The 26,816-nt window shown below is 46.5% G+C and overlaps 1 protein-coding gene across 3 annotated transcripts in view; it reads right to left on the bottom strand.

The window, feature by feature from the left end:
* Positions 1-26,816, bottom strand: part of PCBD2 (pterin-4 alpha-carbinolamine dehydratase 2) — a 51,016-nt gene that overhangs the window by 18,265 nt on the left and 5,935 nt on the right. For 2 of the 3 annotated variants that reach the window (XM_038772125.1, XM_038772124.1), the window contains exon 2: positions 22,580-22,711. The exons of the other annotated variant lie outside the window; for it this stretch is intronic. In XM_038772125.1, coding sequence (XP_038628053.1) covers positions 22,580-22,711 — 132 coding nt within the window. The remainder of the gene's footprint in view (positions 1-22,579; positions 22,712-26,816) is intronic. 3 annotated transcript variants of the gene reach the window in all.

The raw sequence follows: 26,816 nt of genomic DNA, 5'->3' as shown, positions 1-26,816 counted from the left end.
CCACGGCACCAAAACGTTTCCTCGTGTGGGGGACGCTGAACCACCACTAACAATTTATGGAAATAAAACGAGGCTTGGCTCCCGACTGAACAATTCTGTTCTACACCAAAAACAATTTCATTCAAATCCCCAAAAGTCTTCAGTCAGCTTCAGGTTAATTTCAAGACATAAGCAAGTTTCCTCCCAAACCCAATGAAATGAGAGGTAGAAAGCAGGGGGGAGGGAGGGAAATGTGTGTGTGTGTGCGTATGTGTGTGTGTACACGTATAAGGGATGCATAGCTGGTTTGCCATTTTATGAAAAACAAATGAAAATTCTATTCAACTCGCACTGATAAACTGAAGGACTGCCAGTGGGTTTTGAAGCAGATGTAACATTTTAACAAATGTGATTGTTTGTGAAAGAAATAATTCTGATCAAAAACCAAATTGCAGCCAAAGTGAGCCCTGTACTTTGTCACTCTAATCCACTTTGACAGGAAGCAGTAAGTGGAGATTCCTACTGTGAACGGAGCAGATGTGAAAGGTCAGCCGTGGCCTGGAACTTCAAAACCGTTAACGTGTAAAACAGTGTGCATTAAAGCCTGAAACAGCTAACCGCTGGATTAATGGATGTCCACTAAGTGAGTCTGATGTGCTCTTGGCAAGTAATGGTTAATTTTTAAAGAGGTGCAGTGTAGCTCTTTTCTTTGCCTTTTTCCAACTTTCACCAGGCAGAGTCCAGTTTTAATTACAATTGCAGGATATAATATTAGGAAAGATTTAAAACACGGTCTCCGTCCTTCAGAAAAATGATTAGAAAGTCATTTCATTGAGTAGAGAGGGCAATTTACCATGATTTTTTAATAATTTGTTCCGGTTATTTTGTAAAGGAGAGGCCTGGCTCAGTTGATTAAAATACACTTCTATTGCTCCACGCTGGGAATGTGACATATTGCGCTCTCTCCACTGCACTGGTCCCAAAACACTGACCAGCAGCCAACATTTGCCAAAGAAAAAGAATCGTGTCTCCCCAGGCTTTGACGATGAAGAAAAAACAGAGTTCCCAATTCCCTGGCGCTGACCACCCTACTTGGTAGCAGCGCTTACCCTGAAGATCTGGTTAAAATCCAATCAGCATGGGGTGTTCATTACCCAAAAAACTCTGGAAAGTCTGGAAGAGTAGACCTAATTATGGCTAAATCCCATTTTCCCCAAGGACCCGTTCCTCCAAGACTTTCCTTTCTTCGGCGAGGAGATTCCGCGTTACTCCCCACACTCCGATCCTGATGACATCTATCCGAAGCCAAAGAAGTTGGTTCCACAGCTACTTGAAAAGCTCTCAGGCTTAGCGGAAGAGCTCGGCAAGGAGCCCGAGTCTCCCTGCCGTTCGGATAAGCTACCCCAACGATGAATTAAAAAGAGGACCTTTCCTCCAGATAATTCATTTACCTGGAGTGGGTCTGGGCTAACCCGGGCCATTAAGGCAAGGTTGACAAGAATGCATTTTCCTGGTGTAAAAACAACGCTGGAGGATGAGTGTGGCTGTCTACGTTTTTCAGTCAACTCCTGCATAACATTCATTTGCGTTAAGCGTTTTAATCAGGAGGCTATTGAGGAAGCATCAGGAAATGTGCTTCCCAAACTACGTGACCGTCTGGATAGTTCGTGATGCCGGGTCGGAAGAAACGGCTTTGTGTGCGCACGTGGCAACGATCAAGGTCTGAGTAGTAGAACGCAAATTTCCTTGAATGTGAGGTTCTTCGGGGGCATAGCTCCTGCATTATAGGAAAATCGACTGCATTTAAATATATAACAGTCTCGACTGAGACGAAACAAAGATGGCGAAAGTTTTGTTACCCTCTTTGAAAGAAAATACTCTGTCCAGTCACATAAATGCAGCCTTTTAATAGCTTTAAGTTGGCTCCGCAACAAATCTAACCAATAGGTAAACGCCCAACAAGAGCCCTCCTAAACAATCTGTCGTCTATCTCACTTAGCTCTATTATAAATGTTTGTGGCTAAAAGTGCAACCAACCACACAACTCCCTTCCACTCTACGAACTCTTCGGGCCCTTCGCTGGTTGCTTTTACAGGGAGGAGTTTTGTAGGTCAGGTTGGGAAGGACAGTGTCTTGGTTAACTTTGAATGACTTCCGAGCAGCGTGGCTCGGAAAGAGTCCGGGCTTTGGAGTCAGAGGTCATGGGTTCAAATCCCGGCTCCGCCAATTGTCAGCTGGGTGACTTTGGGCAAGTCACTTCACTTCTCTGGGCCTCAGTTCCCTCATCTGTAAAATGGGGGTGAAGACTGTGAGCCCCATGTGGGACAACTTGATCACCTTGTAACCTCCCCCGCGCTTAGAACAGTGCTTTGCACATAGTAAGCACTTAATAAATGACATCGTTATTATTCTTCTGTGTCTGGACTTGTATATCCTAAATCAAAACTCTTAAATATTTTCAATACAACTGAATCCCCCAAAGATGGACCGAAAGATTGGAACCTGCAATTCATGGGAAACCCCAACTCACATCTAACCTCTCTAGCTTCTCTGACCCCTGACCCACGAACTGAATAATATCACCATTCATCTTTTAGAAACTATTTTAAGATCCTCAGATCAGATTTGCTCTCAGACATTATTCTCAGAATCTGGTATTGTTGGGCTCTTCCAACTCCCAAAATTCATTAGGTCGTTACCACCTGAGAGGCCACTGCAGATTGCAAATAATTTCTACACTGTTCTCCTTCAAGGCCCCGCGGCATCTACTTTGGTCGCAATAACTCCTTGGTCTTTATTATTTCACCTTAACGATGCCAGGGCTTTAAGCTCCTCTGGGTTTGCACCACATCCTAGAGAACGGTTACTCACATTTGAAGATTCGGAGTCACCTAGCGATACTGACGGATGGAGTGCAGCCTGGGTCTCATGCCCCGACTCAGCCCTGAGCTCTCTGACTCGGGGTCAATAACGCTAGCTGAAGCAGTAGTAGTATCAGTTATAATAATAATGTGGCATTTGTTAAGCACTTACCATGTGCTGAGCACTAATACTAAGGCACCAAGATGGATGCAAGATAATCGGGTTGGTAGCAGTGATGACACTGATTGCATTATACAAAGCAGCTGGAATTAGGAAACCATAAAGTGATTGAATTAATGGCATTTATTGAGCGCTTACTGTGTACATTATATTAAGCACTTGAGGGAGTACAATACAGTAAAGTTAGTAGACATGTTCTCTGGCCCACAAGGAGCTTATGATCAGAAGGGTACCGGAAGGAATAGTCATAGGGCTAACATACGTTGAGCCAGGTTGCGTAGAGCAGACGCATTTTTGAGAAGATTTCTACAATTTAGAGCTCCACACGGGACTCGAACCTACATTAGACACGTCGAACCTTCAGTGAGTGCCAGGCTGACGTCGGCAGGGCTGGGGCTAAATATTTTTGGACCGGCATTTCACTACCCTACTTCCAAGTCTGCACTGGGAGATCTGACATCAGCAAATTCACTACTTTGAGCCACAAATGGGACTTCAGGCTTTGCCGGGCCTCAGCCTGTCCGTGCCCTACTGCCGTTCTGGGGGCAAGGAGGGGTGGGCCCCCCCCCCCCCCTACCCTGGGGAAGTTCCCCAAGTCCTGGAAGTTCCCAAAGTCCAGACAGGCTGGGAGTCAAGTAGGAGGCGCACCCCCAGGCCACAGTTGTCAATCGGGGGAACTCCCATGTCAATAAAGAAGCGTACGCCATCCCGTGACCAGAACGCTGCATCTGTACAACCTCAATCCCATGATTTTTCAGCCTCGCGGGGTGGGACGGCAGTCACAAACCCCATTTCGGTTGGGTCGAAACGCAGGCTGCTCATTTGCGTCGGTAGGAAACATTTGGATCCTGTCACTTTTTCCAAACAAACTCTAGTTTTGCCCCAGGCAGGCTCGGTCAACGTCTAGAACGGTCATTTTCCAGGCGGCTGAAACAGCACGCCCACTCCCTTTTGTCCTGGGAATTGGTTCTTGTTTGATATGGAAACTGACTATCAATCTCTAATGAAGATACACGTCAAATGGGTGGATACTGCAAGGCACACATTCTTCAACTCCTGTTTGGAGAAAGAGATCTTTTTTCCTATCACTTGTAAATTACGTTGATTTACGGTGTATTCCTTATTGTATCCCTCGGTGCAGAGAAGTTGGGGAACGACGTGATATAACCCCCTCCCGGTCCTTTCACAACGGCGCAGGTGCGCGAATCGCGGCACCTGGGAGATGACTCGGAGGATAATGAGAAATAAGGCGGGGTTAGAAAGGGCCGTGTTGAAAAAGGCACCAACTCTCCCTACCGTAGATCGCCTTAAAACCCGTTCGCTCCTCTTTCAGGCCCGAGTCTGAGGCGGCAACGGTTACATTAAAATAGAGGAATGCAGAATACTGTATAATTTACAACAACACAGTCGTACTGCTCATTCTTTTTGAGGTTAAATGCTACTGACATAAGCTACACCTGAATCCAATCACTGCCTAGACATTGAGAAGATTCACACACGAGGGCTAAATTTGTCACAAATGGGTTGGTTTCCGATCTTAATGTAGCCAAGTTGCATTTCTCTGACCTCCATTGAGCAAATCAACTTAATGGGCACTGGGAGTGCTATAAAACTTAACAATGGGGTGATTTTTAACTTTTAAAATATAGTTATGAAGCAAAATGTTGGAGAGCTTCTACAATACTGGAAATCAAATTAAATCTAGACATTTTTTAACAGTCTTGACAGATATAATCCTAGTTACCATGTAAATTTATGGTAAGCTGCTGTGATATTAGCCACAGGTGCTACTTTTAATATATGGCCCGCATCTGGTTGGGAATAGAATTTCTCAGAGGACTGAAAATGACCTCACTATCAGACAATGGGAGGGAAAAACAAGACCGCTGTGGCATATAAAAAGCCGAAGATGGGGTCCACGAATGAATATTTTACATAAAATCCATTTTTACTCTCCTGTTGTAGGGTAAAGGATATTATGTTTTCAATATTTAAGAGGCGTGGATATATTTCAACCAAACAGCCAAAAGATTAAGAATGGAAGACAGCTATGAAATACTCTGGCTCCATGTAGAAAACGAGTTTTCCAACATTTGATCAACAGAGTGAAAAAAGGATGTACCAAGGCACTTGAAAGGCAAGCATTCACTCGGTCCGTAAGCCACCCGTTACTAGGTATGAAACTGTAAATAAGAGAGAGGAAGCCATTACAAGGACACACGGTACAAATTAATTAATGAAAGTACATCTCCTGTGTGTTTCAGCTCAGAGCCACTGTTCATAATGTTAAAGATCTTTGCGGCCATTCAAAATGACCAGCGTAGCTAGGGAAAACTTCTGCTCGGGTACTGTCGACTGAGCTGCTGGGAAAAAAAAAAGCACATTTTTGCCCCGTTGGATATTCAATGGATCCCACTAGTGATACTGTAAAAGGGAATTGTAATGAAGGAAACACAAATTTCCTAAACTATCCATATCAAACACCAAAAACTGCTCGAGTTTAGAACAGATGGAAACTTTTTCTTTTGAGAAACACTTCCTGGGATGATGGGAAGCTGCTAGTTGCCAGAAGAAGGGGAGACCTGGCAAGTGTAGAAATGTTACGGAGAAGTTACAAAGATCTAATTTCCTAAGAAATAATTCTTCCCAAGTGGAGCTAACCTTCTTTATTTAAAGAAAATCTCTAAAAGGCAAATATTTCTCCGAAAACATTCCCAAGACCATTTGCTACTGTTCTCACATCTAAGTGCTTCCAAAGCGCTAAAGATTTACATTCTCCTTCTTGCCTTCTGCACAGTAATTTAAGGGGGCTGATTTTCCCAGGGTCAGCTCTTGCCCTTCATCCTGCCAAATTTTTTTCAAATGCGACCTGAACAACTGAGATCCTGTCTGTTCAGCTTGGATATAGAGATCATGTGGTCCTTTAGGAAAAAGAGGATCTCTCAGGATCGTTGAGATACGCCTGAGCCCAGGCTGCTCCTGATAAGACATGCACACTTCTGGACCGCAACGGATCTATTTATTAAACCCTGCACCTTTTCTTTAATCACGAGAAGAAATGACGATATTCACTGCTCTCCAGGCTGGAAACTTGTTCCCTGGCACATACCACCTGCTGTCTGTATAAGCCTGTGCAAGATAAAGAAAATTGCTAAAAACTTGGTTTCCACAAATTCTTAGAAGTAGTAGTAGTAATGGTGTTTCCTGAGCACCAGCTGAATACAATGCACTTTGGTGACTGCTGGGGAGAGCAAGATTGTGTTTCCTTCCCACAAGGAGCTTACACTCTCAGCAGGGAAGACAGGCCAAAAAACGATAGCAGGCAGGTGGAATCAGATAAATAAGTTGACTGCGCCACTTAAGGTATCCATTTTTTCTAGACTGAATTAGCCTGCTCAAATATAAATTCTCTCACTGCAGTTTGCTTTGCTGCCCCTTGCACACCATATGCTCTGAAGGGACATTACCACTTGGTTCCTGAGTTCGGTTAAATTCATGGAACAGAGTGTCCACGATTAGTTTGTCTTTTTGATGGTATTTGTTAAGCACTTACCTTGTGCTACACACTGTTCTGGTAGACAAAAGGTAATCAGATCGGACAAAGTTCCTGCCCCACGTGGGACTCATAGTCTTAAGAGAAGTGAAGTAACTTGCCCAAGGTCACACAGCAGACATATGGCAGAGCCAGGATGAGAACCCAGGTCCATTCGTTCAACTGTATTTCATTCAATCGTATTTATTGAGCACTTACTGTGTGCAGAGCACTGTACTAAGTGCTTGGGAGAGTACAATACAACAATAAACAGACACATTCCCTTGCCCAAGTGCCAATTTTACTGACTCCCAGGCCCAAGCTCTAACCATTTCATTCATTCAATCGTATTTATTGAGCACTTACTGTGTGCAGAGCACTGTACTAAGCGCTTGGGAAGTACAAGTTGGCAACATATAGAGACGGTCCCTACCCAACAGTGGGCTCACAGTCTAGAAGGGGGAGACAGAGAACAAAACAAACATATTAACAGAATAAAATAAATAGAATAAATGTGCACAAGTAAAATAAATCAATAGAGTAATAAGCCATGCTGTTTCTCTGGTTATTACAGTCATCATCAATCGTATTTATTGAGCGCTTACTGTGTGCAGAGCACTATACTAAGCGCTTGGGAAGTACAAGTTGGCAACATATAGAGACAGTCCCTACCCAACAGTGGGCTCACAGTCTAAAAGAGGGAGACAGAGAACAAAACCAAACATACTAACAAAATAAAATAAATAGAATAGATATGGACAAGTAAAATAAGTAAATAAACAAATAGCGTAATAAATATGTACAAACATATATACATATATACAGGTGCTGTGGGGAAGGGAAGGAGGTAAGATGGGGGGGATAGAGGGGGGATGAGGGGGAGAGGAAGAAAAGGGCTCAGTCTGGGAAGGCCTCCTGGAGGAGGTGAGCTCTCAGTAGGGCCTTGTGCACAGTGCACAGTCCACTCTGTGAACCCAGTAAGCACTCAATAAGTAATAATAATAATAATAGTATTTGTTAAGTGTTTACTATGAGCTAAGCACTGTTTTAAGCACTGGGGTAGATACAAGGTAATCAGGTTGTCCCATGTGGGGCTCACAGTCTTAATCCCCATTTTACAGATGAGGTAACAGAGGCATGGAGAAGTTAAGTGACTTGCCCAAGGTCACACAGCGGATAAGTTGTGGAGCCGGGATTCGAACCCACGTTCTCCGACTCCCAAGCCCGTGCTCTCGCCACTAGGCTATGCTGCTTCTAATACCATTGACTGATTTCAGGGAAACGTCAGGGCCGCTTAGAAGCTGTGAGGAAGGCCGATAGGGAGGCAACCATCACAAAGTTTGTCAGCATCTCCTGTGCCATGGTCAGAGAGAGAACACAGGTCAAGGCCTACCGCTGGTCTGTCTCCACATGGCATTATTAAATTTTAACGTGAGAAGTTATGTTTTCGGAAGTTGCCTTCCAAATCCACACGCATTTTGCCACGTGGCCACTAGTAATGAGTAATAAGTGAGGCACTTTCCAAAGTCACATGAACTTTTTCCAGTCGCCAGATAGGCATTCTGCTATTTACTGGATGGTGCTGAGTCCTGGGAATTAGCGCTTCCCCAACCACTAAGGGGGAATTTAATCCCAGGTGGAACTGGACTAATATCAGAAATGCCAAGGGCTGGGGGTATACACTCAGTTCCACTGTACTGTGTGTTTTCCTTCTGTGTTTCAGCAAGAACGTGGTTAGGGAATTCACCACCTATCTGCCCCCAGTTTAGACTGTGAGCCCATGTGGGACTCGGACCACATCCGACCTAATTATCTAGTACAGTGCTTGGCACATAGTAAGCGCTTAACAAGTACTATTAGTAGTAGTAGTAGTAGCATTGAACATTCTTCTAACAACTTGGGCCTTTTGGGTCAGCATGTGGCGTTATCGGGGAAACTGCTTGTACACTTGGGGTCCAGCGCGGACAGTGTTAAGCAGTGACACAACCGTCACATCGCATAGAAAATAAAGTGTACTTTGGAAAAACGAAGGGCCAGCTAAAGACTCTCTCAAGGTTTAGGAAAGGGTAAGTTTCACACTTGGAAGAATCATTTAGAGCAAACCCCTGCCTCCTCTGCCATTCTTAAAGCTGTCCGAGAGAGAGAGAGAGAGCGAGAGACAGAAAGAGAGGAAAAAAAGGAAGAGTCATCCACCTTTCTCCACTATCTCCAGAAGGGAAGCCACTCCCAAAACTCCCTTTTCTCAGAATGGAATATACGAGGGACAGACGTGAACTCGATGTGGAAAAGCAGCTTTTCTCTAGCAGGGAGGAAATGTTCCCAAGAATCTGACCTAGTTTCCCTTCAGGTCTGAGAAGAGTTGTTTATTCCACTGGTCAGACCTGTTTTTAGATCTCGGTGTTGTTATAAACAGGCCTGAGAACCAGGTCCTTTTTGTTTTGATTTTTTAAAACACACCCTAATTAACCAAAAGCTTATTATGCTATTAGGATCATCTTATTCTAATAATCCTCATCTTGCGTTTACTTCCTAACCCATGAGGAGCTTCATCAATCCCAAAACCTTTCCACTCTCCCCGTTCAATCCCCAAAGCCTCTAAGATCTTGGCCTTAATATTCTACAGGTGCCCCTCAAGGAACTGGAATCAGATTCTCTAAGTCAAATGACTCAACAGCAATAGGGTATTAAATACTGTTTATGTTAGATAATATAACAATTTCAATAAATCCAAAAACTCAACAGAGGCATTTTTAACCATGATCATCAGCCAAAGGAGGGACAGCCTAAATTCATAGCAAAACTGTATTGCTCAGCCGTAAGGGAAACAGAAAAAAAGAATCCGGGGTCTTTCAGGTTAAGAGGCACTGAGGTACCTGCTTTGCTATGGGAGGTGAAACCGCTCGGTAACTGGGTGGGAAAACTGTAGGTTCATAACAGGTCTTTGGGTCCATTCAGACTTGTAAAGGTTGGTTTAGAGCAGGTGAGGGCTAAATCCTCTAGACCGTAAGCTCGTTGTGGGCAGGGATTGTGTTTGTTGTTATAGTGTACTCTCCCAAGCGCTTAGAACAGTGCTCTGCACATAGGAAGTGCTCAATAAATACAACTGACTGACTGGCTGAGGCTGAAACCCACAACCTACTCCTGAACGGGAACATGAGAGAGCTGAAGGCTGAGAGCCTTTCTCTTCGGACATGATCAGTGAACTGGCTTCTTTCCCTGAGGGCTGTAGCTATGGTACTAAAGAGGCCAGATTCCGGGGCCTGATATTACCCCGGAGAAAGTGGCCAAAGAGCACTGGATATACAGGACATGATGAGGCAGGCCCTGTCCGGGGCAAACCCAGCAGCGTAGCAGGGCTCTATCCGTGCAAACAGCGCGGCAGGGAGTGTCCGTCACGCATCGGTGTTTTCAGCCCCACTCGCACGCACAGGTAGGACCTCGACGGCAATAGCGCCTTCTTAGAAAATACAGGGCCACGAGAGAGCTCTATGGGCAGTTAGAGTCCCGAGAAGGCAGGTGGGCACGAGAAGTGAGAAAGAGGCCAGCCTGACCGAAGATTTCAGGGTTCCAGTCCTGACGAACCCTCGAGGAATGAAAACTCACGCTGTAGTACGGGTGCCTGGACTGACGCAGGGCCCACCTCCACGTCTGTCGACATCACATTACCCCACAAGCGTTCCCCGATCTCATCTCTCCCCCAGACCCCTCCACCTCCTACCCAGCTCTGGGGAAAAGTAGGACACTCAGCTCCAGCCCATCCCTAATCCCAAAAGATGCCCAGAGGGCTGGCAGCTTCCAGGGAAAGCATAGGGAAGGAACCCTGGGGCTCTCTCTCCTTATCCCGCTCGACTGGAAAAGTTCCACGCCGTTAGGTTGCCGACACAGACCCTCGGACACCCGTGAAGCCACATGCACTTCACCAGGCCCAGAGGGAGACGTGATGACGTTGTGAACACCATTTTGTGGCAGTCCTCCCAAGGCCACCAGAGCCTAGGTTGTGTCTCCGATTGTGTCCTCGGAGAGGGAGGTGTTGCGATCCCTGACACCCCCAACGGGCTCCAGACCCACTGCGTTCTCCTCCTGGGTCCCGTGTCCCTCTGAGAAAGGGCAGCCCTTCCAAGCCGAGGCAGGAGGAGGCTGGCCACTGGAAATAAGATTGTCAGACCAAAAGGCAACCGAGGCCATGTCCGTCCTGGCGGGAGGCTGACCGGCTGAAAGCCAGACCGCTGCCTGGGGATGAAAGGGAACGGACGGCCACCTGAAGCGCCCGACACCGTCGGCCCGGGGCCGAGCAACTTGACAAGCAGTTTGGTGTGTAAGGCAGCAGGGTGGCAGAGATGGATGGCGGCCGTCGAGGGGATTCCTCTTCATCAGTAGGGTTGGCTTTGGGAAGGGGATGATTTGAAAGATGAGATTATTGTTATTATTATTATTATGGTGTCATTACGCAATTGCTATGTGCCAAGCTCTGTACTCAGCACTGGGGTAGATACAAGATCAGCAAATTGGATACAGTCCCTGCCCACATGGGGCTCACTAAGTAAGAGGGAGTGGGATTTAATCCCCATTTTACAGCAGGAACTGAGGCACAACAGATAAGTGGAGGAGCTGGGATTAGAGCCCAGGTCCTCTGACTCCAAGGCCTGTGATTTTTCCACTACGCCCCGCTGCTTCCCTAAATGGCATTTTAGTCACTCAACAGCCATAAATAACACCCTCCGCAGGCAGGTCCAAGACAATCTGCAGATCTGTTGGGTTCCCCGGAACAATGGTCTCCCTGACATGTGATCTGCAGGTACGGGTGGACTAGGGTGGGCTTCCACTGCCATTTGGCCAGAAGGCTTGCATTCGGAAGACTTGCCTCAGTTTCCCTATTTCTTAAATTGAGGAAACACATCAAACCGTGAAGCAACATGGCCTAGTGGACAGAGAATGGGCCTGAGAGTCAAAGGACTACCATTTGGCCAGAAGGCTTTACGTCCTGAAGACTTGCTTGTTCCTTAAATCGAGGCGACACTTTGACACGTACCAAACCGTGAAGCAGCGTGGCCTAATGGACAGAGCACAGTCCTGGGAGTTAGGGGACCTGGATTTTAATCCCAGCTGACCACTTGTCTGTTGGGTGACCTCAGGTGAATCACTTAACTTCTCTGTGCCACACTTTCCTTATCTGTCAAATGGGGATTAAATAGCTGTCTCCCGCCCACTTAGACTGAGAGTCTCATGTGGGACAGGGACCGCGTCCAACCTGATTGTCTTGTATCTACCCCAGTCACCTGGCATAGCGTAAGCGCTTAACAAATGCCACTCAATATTATTATTCTCATCATCCCCCACTCACCCTCGAAGGCCATCCAAAAGGTTCTATTTTTTTAGCCAAAGGAGAGGAACAGAGATAGCGAGAGATTCCTCAAGGTCCAGAGGAAAAGGAGCAAACCCATTGGAAGTTCCCCTCCTCCCCCTCTCCATCCCCCCCGCCTTACCTCTTTCCCTTCCCCACAGCACCTGTATATATGTATGTACGTATTTATTACTCTATTTATTTATTTATTTTACTTGTACATATTTATTCTATTTATTTTATTCTGTTAATATGTTTTGTTTTGTTCTCTGTCTCCCCCTTCTAGACTGTGAGCCCACTGTTGGGTAGGGACCGTCTCTATATGTCGCCAACTCGTACTCCCCAAGCACTTAGTACGGTGCTCTGCACACAGTAAGCGCTCAATAAATATGATTGAATGAATGAATGAAAGTCCTCTGAGGGGTGCCATCCAACAGAAGGAAATGACAGTGTTGACAGGGAGAACGGAGTCGTGGTCAACAGCCACGGAGAAGAGGCGCCATCAGGCAAACGGGGTACAAACAGGAGACTTGGGCGACGTCGTCTTTCACCGCTGAACCATGAGTCAAGGCTCATATGAGAAGCAGCGTGGCTCTGTGGAAAGAGCATGGGCTTTGGAGTCAGAGGTCATGGGTTCAAATCCTGTCTCCTCCAGTTGTCAGCTGTGTGACTTTGGGCAAGTCAGTTAACTTCTCTGGGCCTCAGTTACCTCATCTGTAAAATGGGGGTTAAGACTGTGAGCCCCCCCGGGACAACCTGTTCATCTTGTAACCTCCCCAGCACTTAGAACAATGCTTTGCACACAGTAAGCACATAATAAATGCCATCATTATTATTATTATATGAGCCCAAGATCTATCGGCAAATCTCCTGCGATCCACGCCATGGTGAGGTCAGGGATAGCTGAACTTTTGTGAAACCAGGGTCCCCGGAGAAAATAAAAACTGGAGGGAGGAAACACCTAGCTTTGATTACTCAAATTTTCCCTCAAGCCATTTTCTCTAAATAGGTACCACCAACGACTTACGAGTTCTTCATTCACCTTGAACACAATGAAGCGACCCAGCAACCTACACTGAAATCCAGTCTTGGATCCATCACATAAATCTCAATCTGATTTTTGCCAGTTAAATTTAAAGCAACTGATTTCTGCTTGCATTTCCCCAGACTAATTCCACCTAGAGTGGTTCACAACTCTAAACGGCTCCTTCCAAACTAAGGGCTGATACTAATGAAAGCAATTTACAAAAGCGAACTTTATATCAATATATTTTACAAGATTTCTTGACCAGCTAATAATTGTGGTACTTATGATAACATCTGTTGATATTCATAGCCACTTAACCTGGCATAGATTTAAACCCACAGAATTTTCCATACATCGTGTACATTATCTGTGAAAAGCAATAAAAAAGCAATGAATGCATTAATCATACCAATATCATCTGCAAAGCATAAATCTGAAATACCTTTCACGTCATCTCAACTGCATTTTATTTTTCTGCACACCTGATTTTAAGCCATCTGCAAAAGGGCAAGGCAGAGACGGGAGAGGAAATGATATTCCTTGACTGTTTGACTTTTACAAACTACTCGGACCAAATTCTGTAAACAGAAGATTTACTACACAAGTGAGAAAAAACGATGGGGCTAAAAGTCCGTTTTTATTAAAGAACAGTGTAATGAGCACAAAACTTTCACACCGTGGGGTGGACTTCATATTTGCATTTCGGACACCTGTTTTACATTTCCCCAGGCCCCTGAAATGCATGTGCTTTGGAAGTCCACTTGTCAGGTGAGGATACCAGACTGGAATATAAAAACAGAAGAGTTGGGGGACCAGAAGTGACAGGTTTTAACCTCTAAAATCCGGCCCCTCCCAGACAGGAGGGAGAAGAGAGACCCAGAAGTGACTAAACTTCAGTGATGTGTCCACTTGAGAGTCTCTTTAGAGACCCAGCAAATAATTGTTCCCAAACCCGTCCACCAGCCTGGAATTTACCTACCAGCCTATAGAGTTACCCGCCCCTTCCCACCTTCCCCACCCCTGACCAAGAGGCTCAAATTAGAAGATAAATATTAGGTACCTCTCCTCCCAGTGTGATTAAAACTGTTCTGCACAAATGTTCTGCACAACTCACAGCACTGGACTGTGTTCACTTTATAAGGGGGAAAAGAGATGAAAAAATGAAGTCGGCCGTTCACTGTTGGGAACACCAGAGGATTTCATTTCAGGACAATTTCCCGGAAAAGAAAAAAAAAAAGGAAAATGAAAAAATCTGATAGCACTGGCCAACTGGGATGAGCACATATCCTATTTCACGAACTTACGCATACCACCTAGTTGGGAACTCCATTTTATAGGCTTGCTAGAGTGTGTAATCAACACTGCAGGGGAAAAATAACTCCATCAGTCAAAATTACTGGTATTCACTGAGCACCGTGCTGAGTGCAAAACCCTGAAATAAATGTTCTCTATTACTGTTAATGTTAATTAACAGTATTAATTAACTCTATTAATGTTCTCTATTACTCTATGTATTTATTTATTTTATTTGTACATATTTATTCTATTTGTTTTGTTTTGTTCTCTGTCTCCCCCTTCTAGATTGTGAGCCCACTGTTGGGTAGGGACCGTCTCTATGTGTTGCCAACTTGGACTTCCCAAGCGCTTAGTACAGTGCTCTGCACACAGTAAGCGCTCAATAAATACGATTGAATGAATGAATGAATGTTCGGGTGAGTACTCCAGAAGCCATCTATGTTTCCTGTCCTCAAGGGGCTTACAATCTAATCAGGAAGACTTGCATAAAATAGGGGCAGGAGGAAGAGCAAGGGTTCAGCAGGAAATAGTACAGTGATATATAGGATGAAATAGCTGCATAAATAATTGACCACACAATACATCAATATAGAACAGTACGGCCTAATGGATAGGCCCGATGGGCCTCGGAGTCAGAAGGACCTGGGTTCTAATCCTGACTCCACCACTTGTCTGCTGTGTGACTTTGGGAAAGTCACTTAACTTCCCTCTGTCTCAGTTACCTCATCTGTAAAATGGGGATTAAAACTGCGAGCCTCATGTGGGACATGGGCTGTGTCCAAACTGATTAGCTTATATCTACTCCAGCGCTTGGTACAGTGTCTGATACGCGGTAAGCACTTAACAGATACCATAAAAACAAACCAAAAAACCAACTCTCCTCCCTGGCCACAGGCCTCATTGGTTCTCAAAGCACAGGCACAAATTTGCGTTGGTTAGTGTCGATACCTGACTCGTAACTTATGCGCAGCTAAGTCCCAACCCATAACATTTAACAATAATTAATAATAATTGTGGTATTAGTTAAGCGCTTAGTGTGTGCCAAGCACCGGACAAAGTGCCGGGGTAGAGAGAAGATAATCATGTGGGACACAGCCCCTGTCCCACATGAGGTTCACAGTCTCAGCAAGAAGGAGAACGGGTGTTTAATCCTCACTTTAGGGATGAGGAAACTGAGGCACGGAGAAGTTAAGCAATTTGCCCTAGATGCCACAGCAGGCAAGCGGCAGAGCCAGGGAAAGGACCCAGGTCCTCGGACCACGATGCCAGTGCTCTTTCCAACAGGCCATGCTGTAAAGCGGCCAATGTGACTTTATGTTTGACATCTTCGGCAGGGTAAGTCAATCGACGGTATTTATTGGGCACTTACTGTGTGTAGAGCACTGTATTAAGTGCTTGGGAGAGAGTTCAATACAACAGAGTTGGATGACATGTTCCCTGCCCACAAGGAGCTTATAGTCTAGGATGGGAGATGGACATTAAAATAAATTATAGATATGTACAAAAGTGCTAGGGGGCCAACGGTGGGGTGACTATCCAGTGCTTAAAGGGTGGTAATAATAATAATAATAATAATAATAATAATAATAATAATAATAATAATGGCATTTATTAAGCGCTTACTATGTGCAAAGCACTGTTCTAAGCGCTGGGGAGGTTACAAGGTGATCAGGTTGTCCCACGGCTCACAGTCTTAATCCCCATTTTACAGATGAGGGAACTGAGGCCCAGAGAAGTGACGTGACTTGCCCAAAGTCACACAGCTGACAATCGGCGGAGCCAGAATTTGAACCCATGACCTCTGACTCCAAAGCCCGGGCTCTTTCCACTGAGCCACGCTGCTTCTCTGGGTAGCGATCCAAGCGCATAGAGGGTGCAGAAGGGAGATGAAGCAGGGGAAATGAGGGCTTTGTTGGGAAAGGCCTCTTGGAGGAGATAATAATAATAATAATGATGGCATTTGTTAAGCGCTTACTATGTGCAAAGCACTGTTCTAGGCGCTGGATGATTTTAATAGGATTCTGAGGGTGTGTGGCCTGTCAGATACGAAGGAGAAGGGAGTTCCAGGCCAGAGGGAAGATGGGAGCAAGGGGTTGGCAGTGAGAGAGCAGATCGAAGTACAGTGAGTAGGTTGCACTGGTGTAATAAGCCGGGTTGTAGGAAATCAGCAAGGTAAGATAGAACGGGGCAAGCTGATTGCGTGCCTGTGGTAAGGAGTTTCTGTTTGATGGGCAACCACTGGAGGTGCTTGAGGAAAGATGTGAATTGAATGGGAGCATAGCAAATGCTTAACAAATACCTTTAAAAAACAAAAAAGATCTGGGCAGCGAGAAGTAAGGACTGGATTGGGGAGAGAAAAGAGACAGAGAGGTCAGCAAGGAGGCTGATGCGGTCAACTTGTACTTCCCAAGCGCTTAGTACAGTGCTCTGCACACAGTATGTGCTCAATAAATACGATTGAATGAATGATAGTGCATAGCAACAGTTTGGATGGAGAGGAAAGGGCAGATTTTGGCGATGCTGTGACTGTTGAACCAACAGGATTTGGGGACAGACGGAATATGTAGATTGAACGAGAGAGTTGAGCGGAGGATAACGCCAAGCTTACAGACTTGTGAGACAGAAAGGAGTGGTGTTATTTACAGTTATGAGAAAGGCAGGGGGCGGACTATGAGGTGATGGTCTGACCTTTTTGCTTCCAACCTTTCCTTTTTTTCTGATTCGGGTGAAACCTTGATAAAAAAAAATAGTTGGGAACCTCATAATGATCAGAAGAAACACAGGCAAGGACACGATGATGAGATACACAAACACGTGACTTGGAGTCTTCTGGGTCACTTGTCTTGGAACCCTGCAATTGGGCTGGGAGGTGGCTCACGGGGAGCGTCACTGACTGCCATGCCCTAACGCATAGGCTCTGCCAAAAAGTTTGAGCACCCCTGCTTACTCAGAGAGGGTTAATACGGCAAGGGTCATAAGCCAAGAAGAGGAAAAAGTTTTGGAGGGAAAAGGTGTGGCTGGGTCCTCACCTATGGTGATTTCCCCTCTATGGCCACTTGCTTGCTTTAGGCCAAATTAAAAAAGAAAAATGACAGAGCCTCATGCTATTATCCTGAGAGTTATGAAGGAATTCAGCAAGTAACTTAAAGGGAGTCTGTTGGCAGTGTGCAACCTATAAGTGGTCACTTATGGAGGGCTGGGACTCAAAGAAGGGTTTCAGAGGCGACCCTGGGAATTACGGACCACTGAGTCTCACTGGAAAATGGATATAATTTATGATCAAGCGTAAGGTAAGCACTTAAGACAAAAGCAACCTGCAGGGGAAAAGATAGCTGGGTTTCTGTACAGTGAAATCCTGCCTCACTCATCTGAGGGAATCCTATGGTAGAGGTCGGCAAACCCTTGGATAGAGGGTCCCAGTGGACAAAATATTTTTAGATTTTTCAACAGGTCTTTGACAAGGTACCGCCCCAACGGCTTTTAAAATTACCAAGTTATGGGATTGGAGGGAATGTTTGGCCAAGGATAGAAAATTGGCTAAAATTGCCCCAAAGGCAGGGACAAGCACCCCATTTTGTACCCCATGTATCCCTAATGTGTCATGCTTCCTTATGTACTCACGTATCCATACAAGTATCCCTATGTACCAGTGTATCCCTAAATGATCTGGAAGAAAGAATGTGCAGTGAAATATCCAATTTGCTGATGGCATTAACCCCTTCCAGATAGTTCAAGCGGATAAAAACTAAAACAGCCCCTTTATGGTCTCTTATAGCAGGTGGGGAGAAACAGACATAGTTAGACAAGAGGAGGTCTTTCAGGCAAACAGAAACAAGAGGAGCAGCTCGGCTTGGGAGAGAGACACACTGGGACTGGGAAGGAACACAGATGAAGGAATAGACAGACATCCCACGGATGTTTCACGGGTGAGCTCTACTGCTAATCCCCTTCTGTTCTTGGTCCCCTTCTGTTCTCCATCTATACTCATTCCCTTGGTGAACTCATTCGCTCCCACGGCTTCAACTATCATCTCTATGCTGATGACAACCAAATCTACAACTCCGTCCCTGCTCTCTCTCCCTCCCTCCAGGCCCTTCAGGACACCTCCACCTGGATGTCCGCCTGCCACCTAAAGCTCAACATGTCCAAGACTGAGCTCCTTATCTTCGCTCCCAAACCCTGTCCTCTCCCTGACTTTCCCATCACTGTGGACGGCACTACCATCCTTCCCGTCTCACAAGCCCGCAACCTTGGTGTCATCCTTGATGCCGCTCTCTCATTCACTCCACACATCCAATCCGTCACCAAAATCTGCCAGTCTCACCTTCACAACATTGCCAAGATCCACCCTTTCCTCTCCATTCAAACTGCTACTTTGTTGGTTCAATCTCTCATCCTATCCCAACTGGATTACTACATCGGCCTCTTTTCTGATCTCCCATCCTCCTGTTTCTCCCTGCTTCAGTCTATACTTCACTCTGCTGCCCGGAGTATCTTTCTACAGAAACGCCCTGGGCATGTCACTCCCCTCCTCAAAAATCCCCAGTGGTTGCCTATCAACCTTCGCATGGAGCAAAAACTCCTCACTATCGGCTTCAAAGCTCTCCATCACCTCACCCCCTCCTACCTCACCTCCCTTCTCTCCTTCTACAGCCCAGCCTGCACACTCTGCTCCTCTGCTGCTAACCTCCCCACTGTACCTCGTTCTCGCCTGTCCCGCCGTTGACACCTGGCCCACGTCCTACCCCTGGCCTTGGAATGCCCTCCCTCCACACATCCGCCAAGCTAGCTCTCTTCCTCCCTTCAAAGCCCTACTGAGAGCTCAGCTCCTCCAGGAGGCCTTCCCAGACTAGCCCCCCCTTTTCCTCTGCTCCTCCTCCCCTCCCCATCGCCCCACCACCCCTCTGCCCTACCTCCTTCCCCTCCCCAGAGCACTTGTGTATATCTGTATATATTTATTACCTTATTTATTTTATTAATGATGTGCATATATCCATAATTCTATTTATTTTGATGGTATTGACACCTGTCTATTTGTTTTGTTTTGTTCTCTGTCTCCCTCTTCTAAACTGTGAGCCCGTTGCTGGGTAGGGACCGCCTCTATATGTTGCCGATTTGTACTTTCCAAGCACTTAGTACAGCGCTCTGCACACAGTAAGCGCTCAATAAATACGACTGAATGAATGAATGCTAATCGGCGGGAAAGCAAGGTCTCGGTGAGTACCGTTTTGTTCACTCTCTAACCCTGAGGAGGGAATATCAGCCTCGGGGGAAAGGATTCAGTATCTGAAGGCATTTCCTATCTAGCTGGAGGGCACCATTGGACCGATGTTGCTGAGAAAATACATTGTCAATCAATCAAGCTGTCACACCCACCAGAGTCCCCGCTAGCGCCGTGGCCCTGTCCCGCCACTCTCCCCCCTGCCCGCTGATGTCCCCGCACAGGTGGCAGGGGGACCTCGAGCGGAACAGGACACCGAGAGCCGCAGCCCCCAGAAGCCATTTCTGAGAGGTGGCGGGCCCCCCCCACCCATCACCCCTGTCACCCTCTTCCCCCTGCACCCCCACCATAAAATGAGTCAGAAGGCCAAATCCGTGCTGGAGCCTGCCTGCAGTAATGCCTGGCAGAGAAGCAGCTTCTCTTCTCCCCCTCAAACCAGGGGCGGCAACCAAAAACGGGCCAGGCGGGGACCGCGGCATCGTACCGCCAAAGAGCCGGACGACTCCTCCGCGGGTTCCCAAGGCCGTCTCCCTGCCTTCAGGTAGGGCTGGTCTGCTGGCCCTGACCCTGCTCAGTCCCCAAAGTCTCCTCCCCTCCCTCTTTCAAAGCTCTAAATTTCCTCTGACTAATTTCAAAGGCTCCCGGCCTCCGCTCAGCCTCGGCAATTTACGGTCAAACCTGAGAGGAATACTTGCCACTTTCAAAAGAAACCCACACCCATAATTTCCAGCCAGTAGTTATTTTCTTTTTCCCTTTAACATCCTCTTCCTGAAGTTGCCAAACTTTCGGAGAAAGATATATACCAGAGCAGGTTTATATGACAACCTCAACTCAAAAGTAACTTTGGAGCGCTTCACTTCCTCCTGAGTCTATTTGACCAGAGAATCAAACTTATTTGCGAATGTCAACCACACCCCTTTAGGGACGGATCACCTCGGGTGTGTGACCTCGGTTTGTTAGTACTGTCACGGAACTGCTGGTTGCTAATTATTGTGTCATCTGATCGCCGGGTTTTGCTTTTCGGAGGAGTACTGTGGTCTCTGCCTTTCCCAGAGTGCAGTGCAGACCTGTACGCTCCAAACCCTCGGGTTGTGCCCTGCCAAGCAAGAGGGAGAGCGAGTTCTCCCACTGTAATCCAAACCTGCCGTGGTGACTACAACACTGTGGTGACCAAACAGCCAGGGGCCAGCCTGGGGAAGAGTCAGGAGCTATCGGTTCACTGGGGGGAGGATTATGAGCCTCAGCCAACTGTCCGTCCCCAGGTTCAGCTTTAAGCGGAATCCTAATATCTTCCTGAACTCTTCTTACTCAACCTGCTACCGTTGAGAGCAGCCTGGGAGAACCCCGGAATTAGTCATCCCTCTGCAAGTCAGGAGACAGCCAGATGAGCCCCCCACGGGCAAGCTTCAAGGTGAGGGGATTAGTGGGCCCCACTCTGACCTTCCGGACACACACAAGTGAAGTAGGGCGACGGGATGTTACGGGTTCTGTCCGTTGTCTAAATCCCACTGACCGTGTCCCGAAATAAGACTTTGGGTTAAAAGAAGAGGAGTAAATTCAGCCCCATGGCCCTGTGGAGGTGAGTAAACACAATCAAACAATCAATCGATGGCAAAGCGCTGAACTCAGCACTTGGGAAAGTACAGTACCAATAGAGTTGGTAGACATGATCCCTGCCCGCAAGGAGCTCACAGCCGAGAGGGAGAGAAAAAAAAAAATCACCTCAATTCACACTTTTCCTCCAGGGCTGAAAACAGGGCCTAAGGAGAGGGGTTAGATCCCGGGAGGGCCGACTGGTGAAAGTCAGAAGGGTTGAGGCTGCCCGCTGACCCAAGGATTCAAGCCCAAACAGGATCAGTTTAGTCAATGGTCAACAAACTGAATTAAACCCAGCCACACACGCGGGTCCTTTGGATGGAGAGCTTTGCCGGCTGAGGACAATAAAAAACGGAGCCGTTTCTCTTGAGAATATGGGTGTCCCCTTGTATCTGACTTCTGAACTGAAACCATTCAGAATTTCTTGAAGGGACAATCTCCGCAGGAACCTGATAGGGCAGGAACATAGCAAGCATTTCACACTAGGCTTGAATGTTCTCTTTTGAAAGAATGCCAGTAGGAAAAAGGCAGCTCTCTTGACTTCCTAAATTTCAAAGTAGATTAGAGGGTTTGACAGGCTAACGCCTAAAGAAATTTGGCTCACGCTGCAAAGACCTCAGGCTGCAAGCAGGAATAGAACCAGCAATTTGCTAGCCCTAGGGGGGCGGGGGGACTATGCTGTTAGGATGTTCATAGCAATCAATCAATCAGAGTTAGCAAGCAGAATTAAGTTTAACCCTATCTGGCCTCGTCTTTGGGAGCAGCTGTGATGGAGCATTCACTCTGCTAAGGACACCGGAACCTCCTTTGGGACGTTTTAAGCGGCGCTAGGGAAGGAGGATGGTCCATCAACCAATCAGTGGCATTGATGGAGAGGCTGCGGTGTGTCCAGGACTGGATTAGCTGGTAGACAGCCCTCGAGTAGTTTACAATCTCGCAGGGGAGACTGACACTAAACCAAATTACAGATAGGAAGAAGTAACAGAATGATGAAGCGGTGAATGTACGTCGATGGGGGGAGGGGGGCCCAACTGCTTGAACTGGGGAAAGCCTCCTGGAGGAGGCGTGATCAGCTGTGTGACTTTGGGGAAGTCACTGAACTTCTCTGTGCCCCAGGTACCTCATCTGTAAAATGGGGATTAAGACTGTGAGCCCCACGTGGGCCCATCTACTTACCTTGTATCTACCCCAGTGTGTACTACGTGCTTAACAAATACCATTATTACTATTATTATTATTTCAGAAGGGCCTTGGAGTTGGGGATGTGAAGGGGGAGGAGTTCCAGGCGGGAGCAAGAAGTCAGGGGTGGGGAAGGTAAGAACAGCTGACATGTTATGAAACCGTCTTTTCGGCATGTTCGTGGACCTCCCAGCAAAAAGCCTGAAGCGATAGCCAGGAAACTGTACTGATACGTCTTTGGTGGGAAAGATGACTACGATACACACACTAAGCAATCAAATAACAAACATTAGCCAGCAATAACAGCAGTGTTTATCGTGGCAAACACCCGAGGAAAATGCACACCCGTGGCAACGTGTAGTTTACCTGATTAAAATTTTTGAAACAGAATTCTTTGTATATGGCATCTCTCTCACTTAATTCATTCCATCCCGAAGCTTTGAGATCGAGTAAAACCTGGCTCCTTTCCTCTGGTGTTAACCAATGGGCCTCTGCAGACTATTAAAACAAAGAATAAACTTAATAATTTGAAGCTTAACAGGGGTCCACTAAAAGCAATCATCCAAACGTACGGCATTTCAATACCATGCACAACAGCAAGAATTAATGAATTAAAATACAAAAAGACTCTCTTTAACTACCTCGCTTACATTTCTGAAGCATGCCTGTTTGTGAAATGGGATTATTTTGCTTTATTTGCTGAAATCTATTCTGCTTCCCCAAATGTTCCATCAACAAAGTGAGATTCCCATCTGGACTGTAAGCCCGCTGTGGGCAGGAAGCATGTCTACCAACACAGTAAGCGCTCAAATACCATTGAATGAACTCTGTTTTACTGTGCTCTCCCAAGTGTTTAGTACAGTGCTCTGCATATAGTAAGTGTTCCATAAATACAGTTGATCGACTGATTCCTTTGATACGCTACAGGTTCATATCCTGAAGTAGACACTGGGTTCAGACTGTACAGAACAGAGTGTGGTCATTAGAAGGGGATGAGAAAAATTCCTGATAACCAGGAACTTAAAATGGATGTCAGAGAAGCAGTGTGGCTCAGTGGAAAGAGCCACAGTGGAAGGAGTCAGAGGTCATGGGTTCTAATCCTGGCTCCGCCACTTGTCTTCTGTGTGACCTTAGGCAAGTCACTTCACTTCTTTGGGCCTCAGTTCCCTCATCTAGAAAATTAAGACTGTGAGCCCCATGTGGGACAAGCTGATTACCTTCCATCTACCCCGGTGCTTAGCACATAGTAAGTGCTTAACAAATACCACCATTATTATTATTACTATGTCCACAAAAACTACCAAACCTCAAGGGCCAAAGGTCCCACATAACCCCAGCTGGTGCCATTGATTACAGAGGGGCTCGAGAAATTTAACGCAAGGGGCCAACCAACTTTAATATAACCCCAAACAGGGAGCAGATGAAACAGCTGAATCCATCGGAAACCCTTTAGAAGTACACGCTCGGAAGAGAGACCAAATCCACTCTAGCCGTACACAACAGTGACAAAGCTGCAGCGGTACGAAGTGTTTATATAACACTTAACATACTGTAAAGCACTTTACAATGAGCACGGGTTCTGGTCGACGGCACCGCAAGGCGCCTTCTGGACGCTGAAAGCGACTCGCCTCTGCCTCTCCATTTGCTCTTCGCCGCCCGCAGTCCAGGGGGCTTCTACTTGAGGCCCAGGGTAACTCCTTGGGGGTCAGCCGCTTGGATCTACCCACTAGGCCACACTGCTTTTCTGCTTCTGCCAGAATGCCCGGGAGCCCATGACCTCTGATCCTAGCTCTCCCCTTAATGGTGCCTGTAACTCTTGCTCACCCTTGAACTCCTCCTGTGCCCTTCAAATCAGCCAGAGCTCAGCCCTCTCCGACTGCAAATCCCTTCTGAAGTCCCACCTCCACCAGAAGGCCTTCCCTGATTTTCTCCTCTGCAGCTCACATCTGAGAAGCGGCATGGCGTAGTGGCTAGAGCACGGGCCTGAAGGTCGGAAGGTCATGGGTTCTCATTCCAGCTCAGTCACTTGTCTGCTGTGCGACCTGGGGCAAGTCACTTAACTGACCTGGGTCTCAGTTACCTCGTTTGGAAAACGGGGATTGAGACTGTGAACCCCACATGGGGTTCAACCTGATTTGCTTGGTGGTGCTTAGTACAGTGCACGACACATAGTGCTTAACAAGTACCATACTAATAATAATTACTATTATTATTATTATTATTATTAAGTGGTAGACCTGGATTTAGAGCCCAGGTCCTCTGACACCCAGGCCTGTGCTCTTTCCAACAGGCCATCCCTGCTTCAGAACCGAACAATTAGCTCTGAGTGCAAAAATGCTGAGGTGGCGGTTATCCTTTCAAAATAAATCTAAATCCAGCTCCACCACCTGATAATAATAATAATTATTATTAGTATGGTACTTAAGTGCTTACTACGTGCCAAGCACTGTTCTAAGCACTGGAGTAGATACAAGTTAGGCTGGACACAGCCTTTGTCCTACATAGGGCTCACAGTCTTAATCGCCATTTTACAGATGAGGTAACTGAGGCCTAGAGAAGTGAAGCGTCTTGCCCAAGGTCACCCAGCAGACATTTGGCAGAGCCGGGATTAGAACCCATGACTTTCTAACTTCCAGGCCCGGGCTCTAGCCACTAATCCACGCTGCTTCTCTACACTTGCCTGCTGGGTGACCCCGGGCAAGTCCCTTCACTTCTCTGTGCCTCAGTTTCCTCACCTGTAAAATGGGAATTCAACACATGTTCTCCCTCCTACTTACTCTGTGAAAGAGAGTGAAAGAGAGGTTGTGTCCAACCTGATTATCCTATATCTACCCCAGCGCTTAGTACAGTGCTTGGCACTTAATGCGCACTTAAATGCCACGGTTATTATCGGTATTTGTACTCTACTATTTAAGCATTTATTTCTTGACCTGTTCATCTTTCCAGTCTCTTTTTTCTATGTGCCAATCATTTTATGTCTGTCTTTCTCCCCCTTGTGACTGTAAGGACCTTTTCCCACCCCAAGCTCTCAATTCGGGGCTCGGCACGAAGAAGGCATTCAATCAATATTCTTGACCAACTGACTGACTGTGCTGTGGCCAAAGGAGGTTACCTTCTCTCCTGCATTTAAGGTCTACTCCTGTGTGGAGCGCAGCTGCCTAGCCTCTCCCCTCACAGGGGAGAAAATCTGAATTACGCAATTTTATAAACCATCCCTCCCAATAGCGGTCCGACATATTTATGCCCGATAATGGTGGTATTTGTTCAGTGCTTACTATGTGCTAACCAATTCTCTAAACACAGGGGGAAATACAACATAATCAGCATGTTATCATCAGCGTGTATCATAATCAGCGTGAAGCAGCGTGGCTCAGTGGAAAGAGCACGGACTTGGGAGTCAGAGGTCATGGGTTCAAATCCCCGGTCCGCCACTTGTCAGCTGTGTGACTTTGGGTAAGTCACTTAACTTCTCTGGGCCTCAGTTCCCTCCTCTGTAAAATAGCGCTCAAGACTGTGAGACCCATGTGGGACAACTTGATCAACTTGTATCTGTCCCAGCGCTTAGAACAGTGCTTTGCACATAGTAAGCGCTTAACAAATGCCATTATTATTATTATTATTATTATTATTATTATTATTATCATAATTAGGTTGGGCGGAGTCCCTGTCACACACGGGGGCTCACAGTCTAGTGGGAGGGACAGGTTTTGAATTCATACTTTCCAGATGAGGGAACTGAAGCACGGAGCGGTGAAGTGACTTGCTCACGGCCACACGGTGCTCTTTCCACTAGGCCATGCTGCTTCCCTTGATGATGACCGTGATTACGGTATATGTTGAGCGCTTACTATGTGCAAGGCACTGTATTAAGCGCTGGGGTGAATACAAGGACATACTTAGGGCTTGACAGGGCCAAGCACAAAGAATAAGTAGTAATTTGTCCAAGGCCTCCAAGCAAATTAGAGGCAACCCTAGAGTTAGAATTTGATCACAGGCCCCCGCTAACTAGCACGATGCCTCCGCACGCCGGACAAACAACGGTGTTTTAAGGAAAGCCTCCAATTAATTAATTCATTCATTCAACTGCATTTACTGGGCGCTTACTGAGTACAAAGCACTGTACTAAGCAGAGTACAATTGCTAGGTCCTGGGTTTGGGTAACGTACGTCTAGGACCCGTCGCGAAAGTGGTATCGCTAAATATATTTTCCATTAGACACTTGTTGGCATTTGTTGGGAGGGAGGACTGTTCGATGTGGTTGACAGTGGCCTATCAATCAATCGTATTTATTGAGCGCTTACTGCGTGCAGAGCACTGCACTAAGCGCTTGGGAAGTACAAGTTGGCAACATATAGAGATAGTCCCTACCCAACAGTGGGCTCACAGTCTAGAAGGGGGAGACAGGGGGAGACAAAACCAAGCATATTAACAAAATAAAATAAATAGAACAGATATGTACAAGTAAAATAGAGTAATAAATATGTACAAACATATATACATATATACAGGTGCTGTGGGGAAGGGAAGGAGGTAAGATGGGGGGATGGAGAGGGGGGCGAGGGGGAGAGGAAGGAGGGGGCTCAGTCTGGGACTGGGATAGACA

Source organism: Tachyglossus aculeatus, chromosome X1, assembly GCF_015852505.1.
Source record: "Tachyglossus aculeatus isolate mTacAcu1 chromosome X1, mTacAcu1.pri, whole genome shotgun sequence".
Lineage (NCBI taxonomy): Eukaryota > Metazoa > Chordata > Mammalia > Monotremata > Tachyglossidae > Tachyglossus > Tachyglossus aculeatus.
The sequence above is the reverse complement of the archived record's forward strand: the minus strand, read 5'-3'. Positions and strand labels throughout refer to the sequence as shown.